Here is a 25,939-nt window from a genome sequence, read left to right as displayed (position 1 = left end):
CTTTTACATGCTTCGGTCACACTGACCGCAGCATATAAAGGGTTAAATACCAGGGATTTGAGGTTTCTTCAGTCCTAAGTGTTAAAGCATCCATGCCAAGTTTCTAACGCAGGCGTTGTAGAATAAACTCCTTAACGGCCGGCCGCCTCCAAGAGACGCATGGGGGGTCAATAAGGTTTTACTAAGGTGGCCACCCCCTTTAACCCTTTCCAATCCACTGTCTGACCTGTGAAGACATTATGATTTAAGGCTGTACAGCTCCGATGTTGGAAGACGTCCGTCGGGATTCTCTTACTGTATATTGCCAGCCTCTCTGCTGTTGGAGTCTATCCAACGTGTCACCTCATGCAGTCCTGGCTTTAGCCAGCAGATAGCGCTCTTGTATAACGGCAGAAAAAGAGTAAGCCCCCTAGGAAAACCAGGGTACAAATTGGATTGGAAAGGGTTAAAGGTAATGTGTCATATTGTTTGCTTCCCTTACTGAGGGCTGCATAAAGTAGCGACAGACACTCCAATCTCAGTGGTCTGCATGCAAATGATTACTGCTGAAGTTGAAGGCTGGGATCTGAAGCCACGCTCAAAGATGGTCTATCAAAATGGTCATGATCGAAGAATGATCTTTGATTGGTTACACATTTTGGGGGCGCTCTCCTTCTTCAATATTGTCTGAAAAAGCATCTACAGATCCAACTTTTCCAGACCGTCCGCAGCCTCACTAACTGGTTAATGATTTGTAGCTTTTGAGCTCTTCTATATTTCAGGGTCCTTCTGTATCTACGGATGGACACCACAATGAAAAGCTGCAGATCTGAAACCTAAAGAAGGTCCAGCCTGCTACTAGATGGATGCCTCAAGTGCACAGAGCTTATCTCCTTACTGACCGCAGTAAGCCATTTTGCAGAGGTTGCTAATGTTCTTTAAACCTGCCTTTTTATGGTGGTGCAAGATTAACCCTGCATTGGTGTCAGTGCTGGTGCTCAGCTGTCTGCTGATAGGCATGCTCCTGCTGTAACTGCTGGGAACAGAAGAACCTCCTTTCCCGGCCATTTAACCCCTTCCATGCTGTGTTCAATAGCGATCGCAGCCTGTAAGCTGGTGCGATCGCAGGTTGCCGATGAATGACCACAGCAGCAGGAGAGCCTGACGAAGGCTGTTACATGGCAGATGCTAGAAGCCTATCAGACCAGCAGGATCTGCTAGGCTGCTGTCATAGGCATAGTACACTGCAGTACAAGCAATGCAGTGTGCTATGTTGTACTATGCTAGCGATTGACTGATCGCATCTTCAACTCTCCTTGAGGGACAAAAAAGTAGTTTTGTGCTGCTGAAACGACATGTTCCCATACTAGTGATGCTTTACCAGATGCAATAATGGCATGCTATATTGTTGATTGGCGAGACAATCCGCCCATGCAAACCCACCTGTGTGGTATGGTCACATGTGGCGTATACACGGTGTATTTGTGCGCTGAAAATAAGCAGTTTATTACACTATTGGCCAAGCGGATGAGCTCTCTTGAAATCTCATCCAAATGTTGGGGTTTTCACACCTTCAAATACGGGGAGAAATCCACGTGAATTTGCACCAAAATGCCCCATGAATCCGCATGTAATACAAGTGGATTTTTGCTCTCTTTGGTTGTGACCGCATCCACAGCCGAAACTGATATTGAGCTCCATGTGGATCTGCTTTAACCCCTTGAGTGGCGGGTTTCCTACCACCCTGTCGTGCCCACCAGGGCAGGTTTTTATTAAAATGGTCTAATCATTGATTTTCAACTAATTTTGCAGTTGCGTCTCAAGAGCCATAACTTTTTCATTTTTCCATTGACACGGCCATATAAGGGCTTGTTTTTTGCGGGACAAGTTGTGATTTTTAAACAGGGGGGAGGAAAAAAAGAAATGGGGAAAAAAGAAAAAAAGGGGCCTTGTCATTAAGGGGTTAAATAATGTATTAACTTCCTTCTCTGGGTCATTACATCGCATGGATACCACATGTGTGATTGTATTTTTGATTTTTTTTTACAAAGTAAAGGGAGACAAGTGTTTTTATAATTTTTTTTTACTAATTTTTTAACTTTTTTTTTTTTTTTTGTCCCTTTAGGGGACTTCCACAGGGACCCATCAGGACCCCTGATCACATTCTGGGGGTCCGATGGTGACAGCCCTTTACATGCTGCAGTGACAGCCCTTTACATGCTGCAGTCACATAGACTGCAGCATGTAAAGGGTTAACACAGCAGAGATCGGAGGTTTTCTCTGATCTCTGCTGTAAGAGCTAGTACCTAGCTGTCCTCTGACAGCTAACAACCAGCTCTCCCTGCCACAGAGATCATCGGCTTGCTTCTGACAAGCCGATGGTCTCTATGGCAACCTGTAAACAAAGCAGGAGATTGCCGATATGCCGGCAATATCTTCTGCTGGTTTTTCAAAGCCCTTGCTTTGTTCTCTGTGGGTCTGTGCAGGCAGAGCACACTGTCACAGCTTGTGGCATTGTGCTCTGCAGCTCCCATAGTGATACATAGCCAGGAAATCTTCCGGGCTATGTCACTATGAGCAGTGGAGCTCGTCCCGGAAAATTTCCGGGCGTGCCACTCAAGGGGTTAAGGGTTTCTTCACAAAGGCGAACCTGACGCGGATTTTTCAAAGCAGATTTTTCTTCCAAGACCGTGTCTTTCTTACCTGTCACTTCGAGCGGAGCTATGTGAAAAAAGCCTCACATTCGGCGGGTGGTTTCTGCACATTGATTTCTGTTTCACAGGTGGACCTTTTGCTGACGGTTCCATGTTGGATTTCGCTTTGTGAACATTATTAGAAGGATGCCTTCACGCGTGCTGGAACTGTCCACAAGGTGCAGCGGAATGTGCGGCCGTGGAAATCTGCAACAAAGTCTGCAATCCTAATGTGTGAATTAAAAATGGATTTATTTTTTATTATGTGGAATGAAGCCATTTTTTAATCTGCTTCAGAATCAGCGATTTTGGACGTTTTGGGTTTTGTTACGGATTTTTCCGCACGGTAATATATTTGGCTGCGTGCAGTAGACACTCTCTACATGTTAAAGCACCCCCAAATGATTTGGGCTTTTCACATGTCACGGAGTTCTGTTTTTTTTTTCTTGCAAAAACATTAATAAAACAGCGACCTGTGAATAAGCCCTAATGCAGCTGATAGCTAAGCAGTTCTTTTCTATTTTCTGTACAAAGTTACCCCAAAACTGTGCTGTCCTGGAAGTCTCTGATTTCCGGCGGCCGAGCCTTGTAGATGAATAATTTACAGGTGAGTCGGCTACTTATATAGATTATTAATATACATCCTGGTTGTTGGCTGTAGAGACGGCACTGCAGAGGCTGTAAGCCGCGTCTTCTGAAGTATTTGGAGTTGGCCAGAGGAGATTTCAAGATTTCACTTCCCACTCGCCATAAAGGGTGACTTTGTGTGAAGTACGTTCTCTGCTTTTTCCTTTCCTGTGACATTGCAGTTGTGCATATGATGTCATTGTGGTCACAAAAGAATCCAAGATTGATTGCATAAAGCCAACTGGTTACCCCCCCCCCCCCCCCCCCACTACATATACCATGTAAGTTTGTGCTGCGGTCTGAGGTTGAATAACAAGTTGTGTGTGATATGTTGACATTGGGTCGCAGACATAAGGTGGCACTCCGATTCACAGTTAAAAATTTCGCTATACATCCGGAGTGTATACTTAAAGGGGTTGTCCCGCGCCGAAACGGGGTTTTTTTTTTTTCTTTAAACCCCCCCCCCCCCCTCCCCGTTCGGCACGAGACAACCCCGATGCAGGGGTTAAACAAGAACACCGGACAGCGCTTACCTGAATCCCCGCGCTCCGGTGACTTCTTACTTACCTGCTGAAGATGGCCGCCGGGATCTTCTCCCTCGGTGGACCGCAGGGCTTCTGTGCGGTCCATTGCCGATTCCAGCCTCCTGATTGGCTGGAATCGGCACGTGACGGGGCGGAGCTACACGGAGCCGCTCTCCGGCACGAGCGGCCCCATTCATAAAAGAAGAAGACCCGGACTGCGCAAGCGCGTCTAATCCGGCGATTAGACGCTGAAAATTAGACGGCACCATGGAGACGGGGACGCCAGCAACGGAGCAGGTAAGTGAATAACTTCTGTATGGCTCATAATTAATGCACAATGTACATTACAAAGTGCATTAATATGGCCATACAGAAGTGTATAGACCCACTTGCTTTCGCGGGACAACCCCTTTAAGGCCTCCTGCACACAGACGGATTTGCATTGTGAAATCTAGAGTGGGATTCCACCTCTGGATTCTGCAGCAAATCCAGCCCATAGTATGCTATGAGAAAACGCAATTTACTGCCCATGAGCGGAAATCAATTGAGATCCCCCCCCCACACCCACTCTGCCGGGGCTGTGCACCGCCGACTTACATTGGTGCCGTCCGTCCTGCAGCCATTTTGCAATCATTGCGACGACGTGGCGTCCTCTGTATTGCGCAGGTGCGCCGGCACTCCAGAAAGCACATTCGCAGCAGAGGAGAAGACCTGGCAGACAGGGAAGTTTGGGTCACCGGCGGTCACCAGGTTGAACTCTGCAGGAATCCCACATACGGGGTCCCATAGCCTGTGTGCAGGCAGCCTTAGGGCTCATGTCCACGGGCAAAAGAAGAATTAAAATCCGCAGCGGATTTTAACTCTTCTCCCGCGTGCGGATCCGCACCCCATAGGGATGCATTGACCACCCGCGGGGTAGATAAATACCCGCGGATGGTCAATAAAAGGGATTTTTTTAAAAATGGAGCATGAAAAAATCTGGACCATGCTCCATTTTCATGCGGGTCTCCCGCGGGGACGGCTCCCGCGGGCTTCTATTGAAGCCTATGGAAGCCGTCCGGATCCGCGGGAGACCTAAAATAGGAATTTAAAAGAATTTACTCATCCGGAGCGGACCGGGAAGGTCTTCTCTTCCTCACGGCCGCATCTTTCTTGCTTCAGCTCGGCGGATGTGCCCGGCGCATGCGCGCTGCACGTCGGTGACGTGCCGCCGGCGTGACGAATTCATCCGCCGGCCGAAAAAGAAGATCCGGCCGTGGGGAAGAGAAGACTTTCCCCGCCCGCTCCGGATGAGTAAATTCTTTTAAATTCCTATTTTCAGCGCTCATGTCCGCGGGGCAGGAGGGACCCGCTGCAGATTCTCCATGTAGAATCCGTAGCGGGCCTGATTTTCCCCGTGGACATGAGGCCTTAAGGTTTTAGTCCGACTCCGAAACTGCTGTCTGTATAGTATTCTGGCTTGGTTTACAATTGCCAGTCATTGTTACGAGGCCTGTCTGAAAGGTCTGACTTGTAGAAATTCTCCATTCCAATAGGTGGCACTGCAGAGGTATTTTTCCATCTTCATTATTTGCATATTTCCCAGAGGAGCTTGCACGGCCTTGTAAGTCTCCTCGCTCACCTGCTAGGTTCTCTTCTTTAAGGAGAAATGATACCCTTCCCGAACCAGGTCGGACTTTACGAATTGTAGGCCTATCCTCAGGATGCTTGCATGTGAGCGGGTCAGCCTTTTTAGTGTGTACATCTGAGCATTATTCTGCGTGTTCTCTCCAACGGCCCTACAGGCTTGTCCCATCCACTTGAATGTATGTAGAGAATCCCTCCTGATCAGCAGACCTCCTCCTCTCTCGTGCCATATATATCAAACCAGTTGTATTGTAAAGAGTTTTCAGTTCTCTCTCGTAGGAGCCGCCCGTGTGCCCTTACCCATCGGGACTATTGTTTTGTCTACTACGTCTGACATTTGTGCTTTTTAGTATTAACCCATGTACTCTTCCTTTCTTCAGTAGCATGCATTCTGGTATCTGAGCGCACCAGCATCCTTGGGGTCTATTGGGGAGAAGACCTTTTTCCGACTGACCAGAAGTGATTTGTGACCCAGTATGGCGAGCAGCAGTGGAGGCAGCAGTTGCAAGCCAAGCGCCAACAGCTGGTGCAAGTCACAGGAGAAGCTTCCTGTCCATGTGAGTAAATGGAGACGTCTCCTAGCCATACCTGTACAGTTCAGGCTTTTGTGCACGCATACCTGTAAGATGGCTTCTATTGACCCACAGCGTACGTTGTGTATGCCACAGATCCATAGCGCAGAGAGAAACTTCGTCAGGCAGACGAGAGCCAACAACCGAGCGTCATTCATGTTACGCAGGCATATAAAAATCATAGTCGGCTCATTCACTGATCGTTGGGTTTAAACAATGCTCGTTCAGTCGTTCTCATTAACCCTTTCCAATCCACTGTCCGACGTCTGAAGACATTCTGATTGAAGGCTGTACAGCTCCCATATCGGAAGACGTCCGGCAGGGTATTCTTACTGTATATTACTGGCCGCTCTGTTGTCGGGGGCATCTCCAGCATGTCACATACCGCAGTACTGGCTCTAGCCAGCAGATGGCGCCATTGTATAATGGCAGAAAGAGAAAGCCCCCCCCCTAGGAAACCCTGAATCCAAAATTGGATTGCAAAGGGTTAATTTTATACAGGGACTGTATGATTCTTGTTTAGAATGGCGAACGCACCGTTGGCCCGTTCAAACGGGCTGTATGAGGGCGAACAAGTTAGTGGTGACGTCCCCTGCTCTTTCCAAACAGGAATCGGCTCGTGTAGAAGGACCCTACTTTGGATTTACAGTGCAGGCATGATTGTTTGAAAAGCAAGATGGAGGTAATCGGCAGAAGCCTTATCTGCCATAGCTTATCTCCATGGGATCAGAAGCTCAACACACACTATAACCCAGGTTGTCTTAAGATATGTTTAGACAGAACGATCATCATTCGAACGAGAAAAAGAGCCATAAACGTTCAACGAGAATGGTTCCCTTATTGTTTGTCATTCACATTCAACACTAACCCTTTGCAATCCAATTTTTGATTCAGGATGTCCTAGGGGGCTCTCTCTTTCTGCCATTATACAATGGCGCCATCTGCTGTCTAGAGCCGGTACTGCGGTATGTGACATGCTGGAGAGGCCCCCGACCACAGAACGGCCAGTAATCTATAGTAAGAATACCCTGCTGAACATCTTCCGACATTGGAGCTGTACAGCCTTCAATCAGAATGTCTTTAGATGTCAGACAGTGGATTGGAAAGGGCTAAACGAGATGTGAACGATTCTCAACGATGATCTGCCCGTCTAAACGGGCTTCGCGAACGATTCTTGGGTCAGTGGAAAAGGAGCATTAGTGAGATAACAGCTTTTGAAAGCTTTATCCAGAGAATTGGTTGGAATGGTAATGACTATTATAATCTATTTAATTAATGTACCAACTTCTATCTCCTTTAGGTCGAGGATGCCTTATCCTATCTAGATCAGGTGAAAATCCGTTTCGGCAGTGATCCAGCTACATATAATGGCTTCCTAGAAATCATGAAGGAGTTCAAGTCTCAGAGGTAGGTGTGCTGCAGTACATAGTATGTAAGGCCGAATGAAGACAATGTCCATCTAGTCCAGCCTGTTACCCTCCTATGTTGTTGATCCAGAGGAAGGTAAAGCCCAAGAGGCAGGAGCCACAGTAGGATGATGCACATTTCCTTTTTGCAAGCCTTCTTTCTGACCACCCTTTCTTTCAGGTAGCTTGCGGCCTGTAATTCATGTATTCTAAGCTGGGAGTTCAAAACTTCAATTACTGCATGATGAAGAAAATTCCAGTCTATATACCCTATTGGGACGTATTGATATCCTAGAGCTCAGGAGGTGCCCTGCTTGGGACCCCCCATCGCTGTGTGTGAGCTGTTCTTGCATCACATGGGCAGACGTTGATCTGGTCCCAATACAACAGTGCACTTCCGCTGCTGCTGCAGGGGTTGTGGCTTTCCTTGGAGAAACTCATTGCAATCAGCTGATTCAAAGAGCCACATTCTTGAAGCCATTGGCCCCCTGCACACGGGTGGGATTTCCCGCAGAATTTCCGCCCGTAGAAGCTGCCATTGGATTGCGTTAGAAAACGCAATCCTAGGTAGGCGGACGCGAAATCATGTGCACAAAACAAATCACGGCAAGCTCTATTTCTGTACGAGGCTCGCAGAGCTCTGCACAGAAATGTCACCCGCCGGCTCCGGTCTGCGCATGCGCCAGAGCCGTGGGAGCAGGTGAGTGCCGCGCTGCTCTCTGCAGACACTCGGGTTGGGTCCCGCTGCGAGAAGTCTCGCTGCCGGATCCAACCCGGCCGTCTGCAGGCGGCCATTGTCCTGTAGTGATAGATTGTTTTAATTTTGAGATCTGGTTCAGTAATACTTGCTTGTTTTGTATGTGCTTTATGCCTTTGCATCCCATCCTCTTCCCTGCTGCAGCTTTTTTTTTGTTCTGATACTTCCTGTATTAACCCATTCCAATCCACTGTCTGACGTCTGAAGACATTCTGATTGAAGGCTGTACAGCTCCGATGTCAAAAGACGTCCGGCAGGGTATTCTTACTGTATATTACTGGCCGCTCTGTTGGCGGGGGCCTCTCCAGCATGTCCCATACTGCAGTACTGGCTTTAGCCAGCAGATGGTGCCATTGTATAATGGCAGAAAGAGAGAGCCCTCTAGGAAACCCTAAATCCAAAATTGGATTGCAAAGGGTTAACTGACATGTCAGGCCAGGTCAGGAGTGACTAATACTATGGAGCAAAGAAATGTATTAAGAGGCACAAACGTCTTGCTACATTTGTCGCGTCTAGAGGTAGTTCCAGTAATGAATAGCCAGAGAATGTGCTCCAGAGATGCTCTTGACAATGATGAACATGCATTCTGTTATGCTCTGAGTGCAATGATGAATGTGTCTAATGTCCCTTCTACATACGACGACAATCGTCTAACCGACTGCACGAGCGCTGGTGTCGCCACTAAGGTCGTTGGTGCTCGAGCAGAGCGTTTAGACTGGCAGACTTGACCACAGGCTTGTCGTTCAGCGCTTCACCTTCTACGTGAAGTGCTGAGTGTTTACATGGAGCGACATGCCTGCGATCCAGCCATGACCTTCAGTCAGCAAAAAACCAGCGATCACGAATGGTAAAGGGTGTGTTTGCATTTACACTGAACATTTATCGCACTTTTTCGTTCGTTTGAACGAATTTTGAGCAATAATCATCCCTTTTTAAATGGCCCATTATACTGTCTGTGATGCCACTAAGGGGATTACGGGAAGTCTAATGGAAGCGGCAGACAGGAAGTCTGAACAGGATGTAAACTGTATGCCGAATTTTTCAAAATAAGGGTGACTACCCACTACAGTTTTTGTTTTTTTCACTGCGAAATTCGCAGCGGTTTTTTTTTTTTCCTGCAGGGGTCTATGGGACTTGTAATGTTAAAAGCGCAATCGCGCAAAATCGCGATTTCGCGGTAAATTGCGATTTTTTTTTTTTTTTTTTTTTTTTTTTTTGCGCAATTGCGCTTTTAACATTAGAAGTCCCATAGACCCCTGCAGAAAAAAAACGCTGCAAATTTCACAGTTAAACAAAAACTGTAGTGGGTAGTTACCCTAAGGAGCAGAAAAACAAGAGGAAAGGTAAAGGATGGACTTAACTGAAATTTCACTATGGTCTCAGATAACCCCTTTAAAGGGTGTGAAAAATACTTGTTTGTTGCCGCTATTATCTGACTTATGTGTAGGTGGTTTCGTTTTTGAATTTGCCTTGTATTTTGTATGCAGCATCGACACTCCAGGTGTAATTCGCCGTGTTTCCCAGCTGTTTCATGAGCACCCAGATCTGATGTTGGGCTTTAATGCTTTTCTGCCACTTGGCTATAAAATTGAGCTTCCTAAAAATGGCAAAGTTGTTGTTCAGACGTCGCTGGCTAGCCCGGTAAGTCAACTTTTTATATATTTTATATATATATTTATTTCATAAAACGGCCAAGTTAAACGAGGACATATCTTAATTATTTGCATAGGTGTCTGCAGATGCAGCCACAGCCAACATGCCCAGCTCTCGGATCGTGGCTCCTCCAGTGCCTGAAAATTCTCATAGCGATGTGGTGGAAGAGGCACGGCAACAGGAAAAGGAGAAGAATCCAACTCCTCCAGAATCGGACTCTCTGGAATTTCACAATGCCATTAGTTATGTTAATAAAATAAAAACGCGATTCCTGGAGCGCCCTGAAATCTATAGGTCTTTCTTGGAAATCCTTCATACTTACCAGGTAACTAAGCTTCCCTCTTGTCGTCTTTGTAGCACATTGTTTTGTAAACCACCTTATTGGGTTAAAGGGGTTGTCCCGCGGCAGCAAGTGGGTCTATACACTTCTGTATGGCCATATTAATGCACTTTGTAATGTACATTGTGCATTAATTATGAGCCATACAGAAGTTATAAGAAGTTTTTCACTTACCTGCTCCGTTGCTAGCGTCCTCGTTTCCATGGAGCCCGTCTAATTTTCGGCGTCTAATGGCCAAATTAGACGCGCTTGCGCAGTCCGGGTCTTCTTCTTTTCTCAATGGGGCCGCTCGTGCAGGATGCCGGCTCCTTGTAGCTCCGCCCCGTCACGTGCCGATTCCAGCCAATCAGGAGGCTGGAATCGGCAATGGACCGCACAGAAGCCCTGTGGTCCACCGAGGGAGAAGATCCCGGCGGCCATCTTCAGCCGGTAAGTAAGAAGTCACCGGAGCGCGGGGATTCAGGTAAGCGCTGTGCGGTGTTCTTTTTTAACCCCTGCATCGGGGTTGTCTCGCGCCGAACGGGGGGGGGGGGTGAAAAAAAAAAACCGTTTCGGCGCGGGACAACCCCTTTAAGGCTTGGTTCACAGGAACGGGTTGGATTCCGCATGCAGGAAGCCCTCCAAACCTGACTTGTCTATATTGCAAATGACCGCGACGGTTCAGAGGCGGTCAAGTGCGGTACAGTTGGTTGGTTTGTATTTCTCGTGCCGTCGCTTAGTGATGACGCGGGCACCTGCAGCCCATATGTAATGTTGTTTCTCGTATCGTTTTTGGATTCAAGAAAAATACAAAGGGAAAGACTTTTACTTCTCACTACCTGCTGGATCTACTTCTGGCTTTGTCTAAAAAAATATAGCATGACAAACTGCCACAAAAATTCTGGCTTTTTGGAAAAAAAAATTGAAAATGTATGAAACTACCCATAAATAGTCACCGTAGAAATAAAGTATTACCACTTTCTAGTATATTTTGTTTCAATTTCTTAACATTTTCAAAGTATTTGGTGTTGGTGAATAGGAACAGTCTTGAATAGTAATACACAGCTATTCCTGCGCCATTGAGAAGTGGATGCAGTCGGGTCCGGTGTAGGCAGCAAACTTTCAGAGATTTGTGAAGCTGCTGCTAGATTTGGCTCACAGAACATCCCCTATACTGGATACATTGTATCGGTATTAGTGTATCTTGACGCCACCAGGAACTCCTGGTGGAGTCAAGATTCACACTGTGGCAACGCCCCCTGTACCCTGATTGGCTCCACATGTGCTTAGGCTGCAGGTTGTGGAAGGGCAGTAGAGATGTTAAGAAAAGCAATACAACGTCCCCAAGTGCAGAAGATATATAGTGGGGCGATCTGTAGCAAGGGTTTCCCCCGGCGCTGAACCTGAAGCCGCAACCCCCCGTAATCTTCCAAGCGGTAGTTTTAAAGCTGGGAGGTAAATGCGGGCAGAAGCTACTGGTTCGCTGCACTCGCTATCCCCCTATCCCCATCTCACAGTTAAATCACGGGGCGCTTCAGGGGGTGCAGTGGCCGTTGTGCAGCGATGTGCGCTGGTGTAAGTGTCCCGTCGCTGCTGTTCTGCCCTCAGCGGCTGTCAGCTATGAGGACACCCCTGTCTTCAGTCCACACTGTACTGTGATGTGTGGCAGTCGGCACTCCAGGGACCCCGCTGCTGTAAGTGTGCTGCATGTTCCATGTTTGCATGTGCGCCCCTGTGCTCTCAGCTGCTGTCCACACACCCCTTGTCACAATTATGGGGGAAGAGAGGCCATAGAACTCGCCATCCGCCTTTTGAGGGAGCCAGGGACCCCTGGCAGTAAATCGCCAATGGGGAACCGTATGCAGACCCTAGTAAAGGACCTTCAAGTGCCTTGACGAATCCAGACAATCGTCAGCTAGGGGTGTGAGAGGGGCGTTCCCCCTGTCAAACGCCAAGCTTCCTGGTGGCGTCAAGATACACTAATACCCATTGCATCTACTTCACAGCTAAGAACAGGACCTGCTATGTACAGGTTCTCGGCCTCTCAATGTAAACCATACTATTCTCATTCACTGCCCGCAAACTAATAATCTTGAAATTCTGAGTAACCAAAAGTATTTTAGAAAGCTCTAGAACTTCTCATTTATAAAGGATTTAAAAGGGATTGTGCTCAGTCTCTCCCAGAATGCAGGACCAGCGGCAGACAGCTGACTGCCCTGGGTGCAGCTCTCTGCACCCCATGACGATCAGCTGCTTTTACTTGGGAAAGCCATGCATGCTGCAGGGAAAATGTATCATCCAATGTTCACCGACACTCTGCAAGGAACATCCGTGATATTTACAGTAGCAACAATATGGATGACCTTCTCAAAATCTCATACGCATGCTGCTGCAAAAATCTACACTAAGGCCGGATTACAAAATCGCCGTCCGCGTGGAAGATTTGCAGCAAATCGTGGGCATTGTGAAGCATATAGTTTTGTTTTTTCGTTCAAACCCGTGGATACATATTGCAGCATACTCTTATTTAGCTGCAGACTGTGCAGACAACCTCCATTGAAGTCAATAGAGGACATACAACAATCAAATCACATTGCACATGGGCTTCGGGTCCGAGCAACTGTGCGGCAAATACAAATATTGGAAAAAAATCTGTACTACACATGACTGACAGCGAGCGTAAGCGGTCATTCGCAATACAGGTACGCATGTTCCCTGGACGGGGTCACAGCCTGAATCCGCTGCTGGGTCCGGCTCGGCCCATGTGAAGCCGGCCAAAATTAGTGTGGAAGTTGATTTTGTGGTACGGAATTCAAATTTGCAGCATGTCAATTTTAGCAGCGGATTTGCTGTGTGGATTCCACCCCTTCAAATGAGGGGATGAATTCCGCACCAAAGCCCACACCAAATGGAATGGATTTTGACATGGACCTCATGCTGCCAATTTGCTGTGGACACTCCAGTGAATTCCACCCCATGTGAACATGGCCTAACAGGATGGAGCAAGGTCCACCAGAACACTGGGCGACTATTCTTGGTCCCAGAGGAAGCTCCTTAGGCCTCATGTCCACGGGAAAAATCAGGCCCGCTACGGATTCTCCATGGAGAATCTGCAGCGGGTCCCTCCTGCCCCGAGGACATGAGCGCTGAAAATAGGAATTTAAAAGAATTTACCCATCCGTAGCTGGCAGGGAAAGCCTTCTCTTCCTCACGGCCGGATCTTCTTTTTCGGCCGGCGGATGAACTCGTCACGGCTGCGGCACGTCGCCGACGTGCTGCGCGCATGCGCTGGGCACATCCGCCGAGCCGAAGCAAGAAAGATGCGGCCGTGAGGAAGAGAAGACCTTCCCCGCCCGCTCCGGATGGGTAAATTCTTTTAAATTCCTATTTTAGGTCTCCCGCGGATCCGGACGGCTTCCATAGGCTTCAATAGAAGCCCGCGGGAGCCGTCCCCGCGGGAGACCCGCACGAAAATGGAGCATGGTCCAGATTTTTTCATGCTCCATTTTTTTAAAATCCCTTTTATTGACCATCCGCGGGTATTTATCTACCCGCGGGTGGTCAATGCATCCCTATGGGGTGCGGATCCACGGGCAGGAGAAGAGTTAAAATCCGCTGCGGATTTTAATTCTTCTTTTGCCCGTGGACATGAGGCCTTAAAGTAACAGTCCAGTTCAGAAGACCACACCGAAAAATCTATTCTATAATTTAAGCATGTAGCCTTGCCTTCCTTTACGAAAAGTGTATATATAAATTTTTTTTATTTTTTTTAAATTTTTTTAGAAGGATCAATTAAATCCAAAAAGCCGTCCGTTTCGTGGTATGTCGGAGGAAGAGGTGTTCACAGAGGTAGCCAATCTGTTCCGTGGACAAGAGGATCTACTCTCTGAATTTGGCCAGTTCCTTCCAGAGGCGAAGAGATCCTTGGTAAATTTGTGTTTTGGGTTTTGTTTTTTTCTGAAATATACATTTTTAGCCCTTTTCAAATTACTGTAATTTTTTTAATTCTTTTTTTTTTTATCTAGTTCACTGGAAATGGAGCATGTGATCTTGGTAATGCCAGAAAAATGGAGTATCAGCGTAACCTAGAAAGTCGAAAACGCTCAAGATCTTTCCTTTTACGCCCCATGTCTTGTCCTTCCAAGGTAAGGTGTTACTATTCTCTGGAGGGTTATGCTTTTAGTAATGAGCTCGTGGGGCTTTTTATGCTTTAACTTCCCTTGTCTTTCACTAGAAAAAAATGAAGATGCGAAAGTCCAAAGACCAGTCAGTGGCAAGTGTGGGCAAGTACGGTACACTGCAGGAATTCTCCTTCTTCAATAAGGCAAGTGGAAATGAATTTTTAAATCGTATGAATGAAGACGGCTGCAGGCATGCGCGGACGTCTTTCTATTCATCCACTGCCTGGATGCAGAAGCATCACCTGGCATTATGGAGGTTGAATCGTTGGTCCTTCCGCAGACAGACTTGCTTGCCCATATGATGCTATGCTGAGGCATTATTAGATTGTACAGGGGAAGGGAAAGCCGTGTGAAATCGAACATGGTGTCGGATCAAAAGTAGACAGGAGGCTGAGAGTATCAAGATCTGAACTTTTATGTATCTTGTAATCAGGTGGGGGGACGTAATGTTGGAAAGCTGTCTTTAAGCCCTTCCCGACTGCTTCATGCGAATAAATGGTAGCTAGCAATGTGCCAGTTTGCTGAGCTGCTGTATATTAATTCCCCCCCTTCCATCAGTGATCACAGGCTTGCTGCTATGGCTGTAATTAACACCTTCCAGTACAGGTGCCATGATCAGGAGCTGATTAGTTTCACGTCCTGATAACGGCACCTGTATCAGAAGCTGGTAATTACAGCCATAGCAGGAGCTTTGAAGACACAACAGCCTGAGATCCTCTGGTCCTGGCAGCACAGGAATGATCAGTTCCTGCCGTGGAGAGCCAGCGGATGGCCTCCCTCTGCCGGCTTGGAGGAATGCCGAGAGGATGCGATGTGCAGCCTTTCTATATGGCGCTAGATATAGATTGCTGTTAACAAGGATTTAATGGGCTGTCGCCAATAGATCACCGTTATCGGTGGCCTGTATAGGGAGATAACGGGGACACCCAGATAATGTGCTGCTTGCTAACCCGTGTCTATATAGTAGTAAGCAAGTAAGGGAGATGGATCAATATCTATGCTGGGAAGGCATATTGGAAGGCAGCATTCCTGCAAGTCAATGTTAGACTCTTTATACAAGCATTGTAAAAATGACTTTCAATTCCCAGTCATTATTACAAGGCTTGTATAAAGAGTCTAGCATTGACTTGCAGGAATGTTGTCTTCCGATAGGTGGCGCTGCAGAGGTATTGTTTCATCTCCCTTATTTGCATATTATCCAGAGGAGCATGAATGGCCTTATAAGTTTTCTCACTCACTTTCTAAGCGCTCTCCCTATGAGCTCCTGTCCCCTGGCGATAGTTCATTGCGTTATCCCGTTACTATGGAAAGCGCAGCCCCAACGTCCAAGAGCAGAAAATCATAGCGATTCTCCGCTCACGGGATTCAAATAGCCGCGATTCTCCGCCGTGAGTCTATCCTTAAGATATGCTCAGCGCGGAGACCTGACAGCTCGCCCCCCCCTGCTCCCCCGCGGTGGAATATCGCAAATGATATTCCGTCACGGCCGTGAACAGGGGCCTAAGGAGAAAAGATGGCATTCCTGACCTGTATATTGGTAAAACGTGTTAAAAAAAAATAAGTAAAATGACTTGTCCTCCCTCTTAAAAAAAAAAAAAAAATTGTGAACCTCTGCAATCCCACGCCACTTGCATCCATTTCAAATATCCTCTTCTGCATGGAAGCTTTTTGCATGAGTGTGAGGTGCTTATTTATTAATGCGTCCCTGTCACGAGGAATGTATGTTACAAAAGACATACTTAAAACACAACTCCCAGACACCACCGATCGGACTCTTACTGAGACACAATCTGCTTTTGTCCCTTTAACCCTTTCCAATCCACTGTCTGACGTGTAAAGACATTCTGATTGAAGGCTGTACAGCTCCAATGTCGGAAGACGTCCGGCAGGGTATTCTTACTGTAGATTACTGGCCGCTCTGTTGTCAGGGGCCTCTCCAGTATGTCCCACACCGCAGTGCTGGCTGTAGCCAGCAGATGGCACCATTGTATAATGGCGGAAAGAGAAAGCCCCATAGGAAACCCTGAATCCAAAATTGGATTGCAAAGGGTTAAAGAGAAAAAAATTCTGTATGTGGATGATTATTATCCATGTACAGAGGCTGCGTCTGAAGCTATTGAGGTAGATACATCTATAGCTACAATAGACAACGACATTATACATTACGCAATAAACACTGGAGAACAATAGGGAAAAATTTCGAGGGTTAACAGTAATCGAAAAAGCTAGTGTTACCTAGGTTATTCCTTTCTGTCTAAAACTCCTGTCTTTTTTTTTTTATTTATTTATATTTCGGACTCTCCCCCCACCCCTCCCCCCTCCTCCTCCAGCTGGTCTCAATCTCTGACTAGCTCAGATTTATTTGGGGTTATGCTGTCTGAGACTAGTCAATTTCAGAGTCTTGAGTGATGCTGTTGCCCAATTCTTGCCATAGAAACTGACTAGAGGGGAACACAGAAACTCCTTTCACAGCTCCTGTCAAACAGTTATAACAGAGGAGATCACAGCTCATCCTACTGACTGTGTATACTTGTGGCCCATAGGATTTTTGGGTGAATACAGAAGGTAGTTATAATTAAATTGTCCTCCCAGCAGGCAGAATGGTATTGGCTCTAGCTAATGGTGTGCTGATGCATTGTGGGATAGATTTGAAAGTGAAAGTAAAAAAATCTCACTCTCAAGATAGTGCCTGATAAGCAATCAGGTGAGGGGGCAGGGATTGACAAAACATTTTTCAGAGTGGTCCTTGAACATACTGTACAGTGGTACCTTGGCTTGCTGGTGTCTGAGCTTGCCAGCTTCTTGACTTGCGAGCAGGCTCTCCCCCGAATTTTTACTCTGATTTAAGAGCAAAAACTCGGGTTACGAGCCCCTGCTTCTGCATTCCATCAGAGATAGGTGACGTCACTGCCCATGCGCAGTGCCGCCGCTGTCTCTGGGAATCCGTGGTTACGTCACACGGCGCAGCAGCCAATCAGAGGCCATGTTATAGGGGTGAACTGCAGAACCTCTTCAAATACAGCCACATCTCCAGCTCTCTCTAGTCCTTGTTAGTTCCTACTCCCGTCTGTCAGGGTGTCGTCTTGCTGTCACTGAATGGAAACCATTTACTACCAGGAACCCAATATCTGTATTGGTGATATTATGATGACATTTGTCCCCGACTCTTTACAAAAGGGAGATCTGATTTCTAGAATGAGAGTTGTGATGGTGAACAGGAACAATTTCATCTTGTGTCATTCCATGATAGCAAGCAGAGATACTGAAAAAAACCCAAAAGGAATTGATTCCGTGTTTTGGGGAGGCCCAGAACGGATTTAAGGGCCTTTCAATTCATTTCAATGGGGAAAATTGATTTGACATAAGGGTGTTTTGGATTAAGAGCTCCATTACGGAACGAATTAAACTGTTAAAGGGGTTGTCCCGCGCCGAAACGTTTTTGTTTGTTTTTTTCAACCCTCTCCAATCCACTGTCTGACCTCTGAAGACATTATGATTTAAGGCTGTACAGCTCCGATGTTGGAAGACGTCCGTCAGGGTTCTCTTACTGTATATTGCCAGCCTCTCCGCTGTCGGAGCCTATCCAACCTGTCACCTCATGCAGTACTGGCTTTAGCCAGCAGATAGCGCTGTTGTATAACGGCAGAAAAAGAGTAAGCCCCCTAGGAAAACCAGGATACAAATTGGATTGGAAAGGGTTAAAAATATTGTGTTAATTTGCCTGTTCATAATGTCAATGGAATTGTCATTCATTTTACAGAGTAGGCCTGGGTATAATTCCTCTTAATAAACTTTGGAATAAGTCTTGTGTAAAATGTGTGTTTGTTGACCCGCACCATCTTCCCCATACCTTATTGAATTTTTTAGGGCATTTTCTGTTTTTATAGACTATTTTCTCGTATGGCATGGTAAAATTGGTGATCTTCTACCATTTTGAGAGTGTCGGAGGGCGCCTATCCATCCAGCGTAAGGCTATAGCTTTACGGGCATAAAATAATACTTTGATGAGAAATATCTTGTCGTGGTGTCGCCATTGTTCTTCGTCTAGAATACCTAGCAGACATATTGCTGGATCAGGTGGTACCGGTAGTCACAAGAGTTAAGTTAGGAACTCTGTAACTCTCTCCCAGTACGTGTAAACCGCTGGGCAGCGCCAAATTAGGTGGTTAAAATTTGCGTTGGGTGCCCGGCAGCAATGGCATTGACTAGTGGTCGTTCTATTCATTTTGTGAAGCCTGATTGGTGTCAAGTAACGCTGGTGTAGAATATACAATTGAGTTAGTTTATTGTTTGCGGCTGGAGATACCATAGTGCAGGGGTGTCAAACTCATTTTCTCCGAGGGCCACATCAGCCTTATGGTTGCCTTCAAAGGGCCGATTCTAATTGTAAGACAGTAAAAGTAAACCCCACAGTGGCCCGATTGGTAATAAGGTCCTCCATAGGGGCCAGTGACGCACACATTCTGCGCATACACGGGCGCAGGCGCACACCATTCTGCGCGCACACACGGGCGCAGGCGCACACCATTCTGCACGCACACACGGGCGCAGGCGCACACCATTCTGCGCGCACACACGGGCGCAGGCGCACACCATTCTGCGCGCACACACGGGCGCAGGCGCACACCATTCTGCGCGCACACACGGGCGCAGGCGCACACCATTCTGCGCGCACACACGGGCGCAGGCGCACACCATTCTGCGCGCACACACGGGCGCAGGCGCACACCATTCTGCGCGCACACACCATTCTGCGCGCACACGCGGGCGCAGGCGCACACCATTCTGCGCGCACACACCATTCTGCGCGCGCACACGGGCGCAGGCGCACACACCATTCTGCGCGCGCACACGGGCGCAGGCGCACACACCATTCTGCGCGCGCACACGGGCGCAGGCGCACACACCATTCTGCGCGCGCACACGGGCGCAGGCGCACACACCATTCTGCGCGCGCACACGGGCGCAGGCGCACACCATTCTGCGCGCGCACACGGGCGCAGGCGCACACCATTCTGCGCGCGCACACGGGCGCAGGCGCACACCATTCTGCGCGCGCACACGGGCGCAGGCGCACACCATTCTGCGCGCGCACACGGGCGCAGGCGCACACCATTCTGCGCGCACACACGGGCGCAGGCGCACACCATTCTGCGCGCACACACGGGCGCAGGCGCGCACACGGGCGCAGGCGCACACCATTCTGCGCGCACACACAGGCGCACACATTCTAAACATATACGCACACCATTAGACATATACACGTACACACACACAAGGACACTTCTGCATTTTGACACACATTTATACTTACCTGCATCCAATATGGTCTCACTGGCAGGTATACCGGCTGCTCTCAGTCGTTCTTGGGGCGGTGAGAGGAGGTCAGCGCTCACCAGGCGCTCACCCTGCAGCTGCTCCTCCTCAGCGTCGCTCTAGAGATCAAGCTCTCTGCAGTCATCTTCCCTCCTCCGGCCGTTGTCAGTCTATCGGCACTCCTCTGTTACTGTCTGCACTAGACAGAACAAGCCAATAGAAGATCATCTACTGGCAGCAGCACGGAGGGGGAGGGAAGTTACTGCACAACCGGCGGGCCTCAGAAAATGAGGCGGCGGGCCGGATTCGGCCCGCGGGCCTTGTGTTTGACACCTGTGCCATAGTGTATGTGGACATTGTAGTCTCCCAAGGCGATAAGTTCTTTCCATTTCTCTATCACTGTCATTGGTGCATCAGGAATCTTGGAATGTAGTAAGTGAGTATATATCACCGAAATTAGGCCTTTGGGTCCTTGGGTGTGCAATATGCCTATTAATGGGTGTAGAGAAGAAGGTTGTCTGGGCTCTGGGAATTGTGCTCTTAAGACGTGTCTAAGCTGGAGGTATCTGAAAAAACCCACTCTAGGGACTTGGTATAGTTGCAGCTGCTCGAAGGAGGCCAATACTCCGTCAATGTATAGATGTTCCAATGTGACTCTCAGATTTGACCAGAACTGCCTATCTGGCAGGTTCATCAGGTGTGGTAATGCTCTGTTATCTCATAGGGGGGTTTCCAGAGGAATGTCCTTTTGTTTGGTCAGTAGCTTACATGTTAGCCACACATTTGTTGCGAGTCTATGGATGGGCAGCATTTGTCTGGTCAGTAGTCCTGGTTTTTCCAGGAGGATCCAGAATGATATTTCTGAGAGGCAAAAAAAAACCATCAAGTGGTGGTCGGCGTTGGGGAGAGGAGATCCCGACAGCCAGTGACGGATAGATCTGATCTGTCCCGCTAGGTAATATAGTTTAAAGTCTGGTAACGCCATTCCTGCCATTTCCTCAGGTCTTTGTAGGGTGTCCATGCGGAGTTTGGCTCTAGATTTCCCCCAGATGAAGGATACTATTAACGAGTTAGTCTTTTTGAAGAACTTCTGTGGTATAGTTGTTTCTGCGTTCTCTAGACAATATAAACAGGTAGATGTAGTTTATATCATGTCATTTCCATTATTGTCCCGTGCTGCCATGATCAATTCATAAACGTAAACCAACTAACTAACCTTCTGGGCACCGAGGTCATTCCACCACTCTCTGGACTTTATATTCTACATGAATATTGGGGTTTTAAATCGAAAATTTGCCAGTTATTGGTATTAAAATTATATCCCGACCTCCATTAAAGGGGTTGTCCCGCGCCAAAATGGGGTTTTTTTTTTTCAACCCCCCCTCCCCCTGTTCGGCGCGAGACAACCCCGATGCAGGGGTTAAAAAAGAACACCGCACAGCGCTTACCTGAATCCCCGCGCTCCGGTGACTTCTTACTTACCCGGTGAAGATGGCCGCCGGGATCTTCACCCTCGGTGGACCGCAGGGCTTCTGTGCGGTCCATTGCCGATTCCAGCCTCCTGATTGGTTGGAATCGGCATGTGACAGGGCGGAGCTACACGGAGCCCCATTGAGGAAAGAAGAAGACCCGGACTGCGCAAGCGCGGCTAATTTGGCCATTAGACAGCGAAAATTAGTCGGCTCCATGGAAACGAGGACGCTAGCAACGGAGCAGGTAAGTGAATAACTTCTTATAACTTCTGTATGGCTCATATTTAATGCACAATGTACATTACAAAGTGCATTAATATGGCCATACAGAAGTGTATAGACCCACTTGCTGCCGCGGGATAACCCCTTTAAGCTCTCTCTCACTGTCGTTCTTTTTCTTCTCCCCTCCCTTAGTCTATTCTTAATCTATCCAACTGGTTTGGGTCATGTAGTTTAAGGTACCATGAGGTATCCTTGAATGGCTTCCTACATTCTACGATCTCTTGTGTGATGAGACATTCTTCAATGAACAGACGCCATTTTTAAAAACACCTGAAGCCTGTGACTCCACTCTGTGATCTAATTCCAATCTTTCCATACACTTGTCTGAGTTGGTGTGTTATGTCTGTGAGTGATGGAGTTAGCGGCTGAAGCCATTGTGTTTAATAGGCAACATTTGCTTACTAGAAGAGCAGCATGGATCAAATGCCTTGATTGTAGTTCAGCAGGGAGACAATGAAATGTAACAACCTGCAGTGTCAATGGTAGTAAGATTGTTTTATGGACCTTGTCTATTAGTGTCTTATCCCTGCCCAATATCTTTGAGCTTCAGGACAGCTCCATAAACTATGGGACATGTTTGTTTTTGACACATTTAGGGCAGGCCAGCAGTCTGCATTGGGACGTAGTGGGATATCACAACCATATATGGCCCTATGTATGATTTTTAAACTGGGTTTCTTCTCTCTCTTTCATTGGAAATGTCTTTGCGCATTGCTGACCAGCCATCCGTGATTTTCTGGGTCATTGATTTCTTCTGACCATTTTTTAAAAAATTGATGAGCTATCGAATGCCGCATTGTTTAACCTGAAAACTCGCTATAAACTAGAGAGGGGGTGCTTTCGCGAGGGGGAGGAGATTAAGAGGTCTAGCGGGTTAAAGATATGTTCTTTACCCATTTGTCATAAGTTGGTGAGTATAAACCCTCTCAATTGCGCATAGTAGAGGAAGTGTGTGTTTGGGAGCTCAAAGGCTTCTTGGAGTTCCGAGAACGTTTGTAGTCTAGGCTCCTGGGGATGTAATGTATGTTGCACGGTCTCTAGACCTTTAGTTTGCCATTGTGTAAATCATTTGCTTTCCCGTCCCTCTTTGAATTCTGGGTGTCTCTATATCTTCATATGCTTTGAAATTTTAAAGGGTAGCCTATATGCCTTTCTCACAGTCTTCCAGGTTGCAATCGTGTCTTTAGCCACAAGTGATTGTCTGACCAAAGGTGGAAGATTTGAGAAGCTGGCGTGCGGAAGAGCATTTTAGATCCCATGGAGAGAGAAGGTCTGCTTCCAAAGAGAAACTTGAAAAATAATTAGTACCCTGGAGCCGGCCAAGGGAGTGTCGGAACAAACTAGCCAGGTTGTAGGTTCTTGCGTTTAGGAAATTCAGTACCGCCTCTATGTTTCGGAAGCATCAGTTTCTTCAGTGCTATTCTCGGACGCTTATTGTTCCATATAAATGAGCAATAAGCCGCATGGAGCTTCCCAATGTCTTCACGCTTCAAAAGTAAAGGGATCGTTTGGAGGGGGTATAAGGGCTCATGTCCACGGGCAAAAGAAGAATTAAAATCCGCAGCAGATTTTAACTCTTCTCCTGCCCGCGGATCCGCACCCCATAGGGATGCATTGACCACCCGCGGGTAGATAAATACCCGCGGATGGTCAATAAAAGGGATTTAAAAAAAAATGGAGCATGAAAAAATCTGGACCATGCTCCATTTTCGTGCGGGTCTCCCGCGGGGACGGCTCCCGCGGGCTTCTATTGAAGCCTATGGAAGCCGTCCGGATCCGCGGGAGACCTAAAATAGGAATTTAAAAGAATTTACTCATCCGGAGCGGGCCGGGAAGGTCTTCTCTTCCTCACGGCCGCATCTTTCTTGCTTTGGCTCGGCAGATGTGCCTGGCGCATGCGTGCGCGGCACGTCTGCGACGTGCCGCCGGCGTGACGAGTTCATCCGCCGGCCGAAAAAGAAGATCCGGCCGTGAGGAAGAGAAGACTTTCCCCGCCCGCTCCGGATGAGTAAATTCTTTTAAATTCCTATTTTCAGCGCTCATGTCCGCGGGGCAGGAGGGACCCGCTGCAGATTCTACATGGAGAATCCGGAGCGGGCCTGATTTTCCCCGTGGACATGAGGCCTAAGAGTTTTTAGGAAAACTGATCATTAAGTGAAACGACCCAGGAAAGATAGTGGTAGATTATTCCATATCAAGTATTAAAGGATGGTAGGTAAGTGTGTATATTGACTCAGTTTTTCCCTATGTATATTCCCAAATATTTGACTGATTTAGCTAAAGTAATGGAAAGTTTGGCATCTATCATGCCCTTCTGTAGTTCGCATTTTGATACGTTGATTTTAAATCCTGACTGTTTGCCAAAAGGATCAAAAATAGCGAAAACATTTGTGAGGTCCCTATTAGGACGGACCAGGGCCAGCAAAAAACATGGATTTGACTGTAGATTTGGCTATTGCTATACCTCCTATGTCTTTCCTGCCTTCCAGGACCCGGATCAGAGATTCAATGGCTGTTACATAATAACTGGGATAGAGGACATCCCTGTCTGGTGCCTTTTTGAAGTGAGAACCTCGGAGACAGGAACCCTGGCACATAAATGCGAGCCGTCAGTGAAGTATATAAATTCCATATATAGGTACAAAGGTTCCCGCAAACCTCCCCGAGCCACTCTCCTAAGATATTATCAGAGGCTTTCTCGGGCGTCTATAGTTAATCTCACTGGGGACGGGTGCAGCTGGGGACGGAGTTTTATTTCGTCGAGAACCGACAGTATTCTGCAAACTGCTGACCTATCTTTCACAAACCCTGTCTGCAGGGGTGAGATTGGGCGCGGGAGGATGGTGGCCAATGGGTCCACCATGACTTTAGACAGTATTTTTAAGTTGTTTATCAGGGATATCGGAAGTTATGCTGATGGATTAGTGAAGTCTTTGTCAGGTTTGGGGAGCAGTTTAATGTATGCAATGTTCATCTCAGCGGGGACAGGAATATTTTGTGTGTAACCGTTATATCGTTTTTCCAGTATGGGGACCATGTGGTCTTTCAGAGTTTTTAAAGAATTCCTCCGTATAGCCATCAGGGCCTGGTGCTTGATTGGATTTCAGGTTGTGTATTGCTTCCCCGACTTCTGCTTGTGATATAAGGGAGTTGGGTAATTCTCTCTCCTCTGTTAGTGAAGGCATTGAAATATCAGGAGGAAGAAACGCTGCAATATCTGGATTTTTTAGGATTTTGCGAGTAAAGTCGGGCATATTCATTACAGAGTATTTCCGTGGTTACGTTAGGGTGATTTCGCATTTTTAACACTAGCCAATGGATTGCAGTAGCTACTACTGAAAACGTCCTCAGTAAATCCACAGATTATGGCCCAAAGGCAAGAGCATGTTGTATGAGCAGAGGCCCCGCTGCATCACTTAACCCCTTGAGTGGCACGCCCGGAAATTGGGCCGAGCTCCACTGCTCATAGCGATACAGCCCGGAAGATTTCCGGGCTATGTATCACTATGGGAGCTGCAGAGCACAATGCCACAAGCTGTGACAGTGTACTCTGCCTGCACAGACCCACAGAACAAAGCAAGGGCTTTGAAAAACCAGCAGAAGATATTGCCGGCATACCTGCAATGTCCTGCTTTGTTTACAGGTTGCCATAGAGACCATCGGCTTGTCAGAAGCAAGCCGATGGTCTCTATGGCAGGGAGAGCTGGTGCTTGGCTATCAGAGGACAGCTAGGTACCTGCTCTTAAAGCAGAGATCAGAGAAAACCTCCGATCTCTGCTGTTAACCCTTTACATGCTGCAGTCTATGTGACTGCAGCATGTAAAGGGCTGTCACCATCAGACCCCCGGAATGTGATCAGGGGGTCCTGATGGGTCCCTGTGGAAGTCCCCTAAAGGGACAAAAAAAAAAAAAAAGTTAAAAAAAAAAAGTTACAAAAGTATTAAAAAAAAATTATTAAAACACTTGTCTCCCTTTACTTTTGTAAAAAATCAAAAATACAATCACATGTGGTATCTGTGCGTCGTAATGACCCAAAGAAGGAAGTTAATGCATTATTTAACCCCTTAATGACATGGCCCCTTTTTTTCTTTTTTCCCCATTTCTTTTTTTCCTCCCCCCTGTTTAAAAAATCACAACTTGTCCCGCAAAAAGCAAGCCCTCATATGGCCATGTCAATGGAAAAATGAAAAGTTATGGCTCTTGAGACGCAACTGCAAAATTAGTTGAAATTCAATGATTAGACCATTTTAAAAAACCTGCCCTGGTGGGCACGACAGGGTGGTAGGAAACCCGCCACTCAAGGGGTTAATAGGCTTGACAGCACTTTTTGAGCGTATCGGGTGAGAACTCTTTAGCTGAGTGGGCGGATAACCGCGGATCACACCATTGACAACGTGTGCTGGTCACGGCTCCCACCTTCTAGTATCTGCACAATGACATCTGTACAGATCACAGATAATGCCTAGAGCAGTTTGTCATGGAAGTCAATGTGGGGAAGATCTATCAAAACTGGTGGAGAGGTTGGCCATAGC

At 47.3% G+C, this 25,939-nt stretch overlaps 1 protein-coding gene across 3 annotated transcripts in view; it reads left to right on the top strand.

Annotated features, from left to right (window-relative positions):
- The window catches only part of SIN3B (SIN3 transcription regulator family member B), a 75,068-nt gene that overhangs the window by 10,132 nt on the left and 38,997 nt on the right, over positions 1-25,939 (top strand). For 2 of the 3 annotated variants that reach the window (XM_066604615.1, XM_066604617.1), the window contains exons 2-8: positions 5,830-6,006; positions 7,322-7,428; positions 9,672-9,825; positions 9,914-10,162; positions 13,940-14,083; positions 14,182-14,301; positions 14,391-14,480. In XM_066604615.1, coding sequence (XP_066460712.1) covers positions 5,926-6,006; positions 7,322-7,428; positions 9,672-9,825; positions 9,914-10,162; positions 13,940-14,083; positions 14,182-14,301; positions 14,391-14,480 — 945 coding nt within the window. In that variant the 5' untranslated portion in view covers positions 5,830-5,925. The remainder of the gene's footprint in view (positions 1-5,829; positions 6,007-7,321; positions 7,429-9,671; positions 9,826-9,913; positions 10,163-13,939; positions 14,084-14,181; positions 14,302-14,390; positions 14,481-25,939) is intronic. The other variant, XM_066604616.1, reaches the window with a different exon arrangement.

This window comes from Eleutherodactylus coqui, chromosome 5, assembly GCF_035609145.1.
Source record: "Eleutherodactylus coqui strain aEleCoq1 chromosome 5, aEleCoq1.hap1, whole genome shotgun sequence".
NCBI lineage: Eukaryota > Metazoa > Chordata > Amphibia > Anura > Eleutherodactylidae > Eleutherodactylus > Eleutherodactylus coqui.
This window is presented reverse-complemented; position numbering and strand designations above follow the sequence as displayed.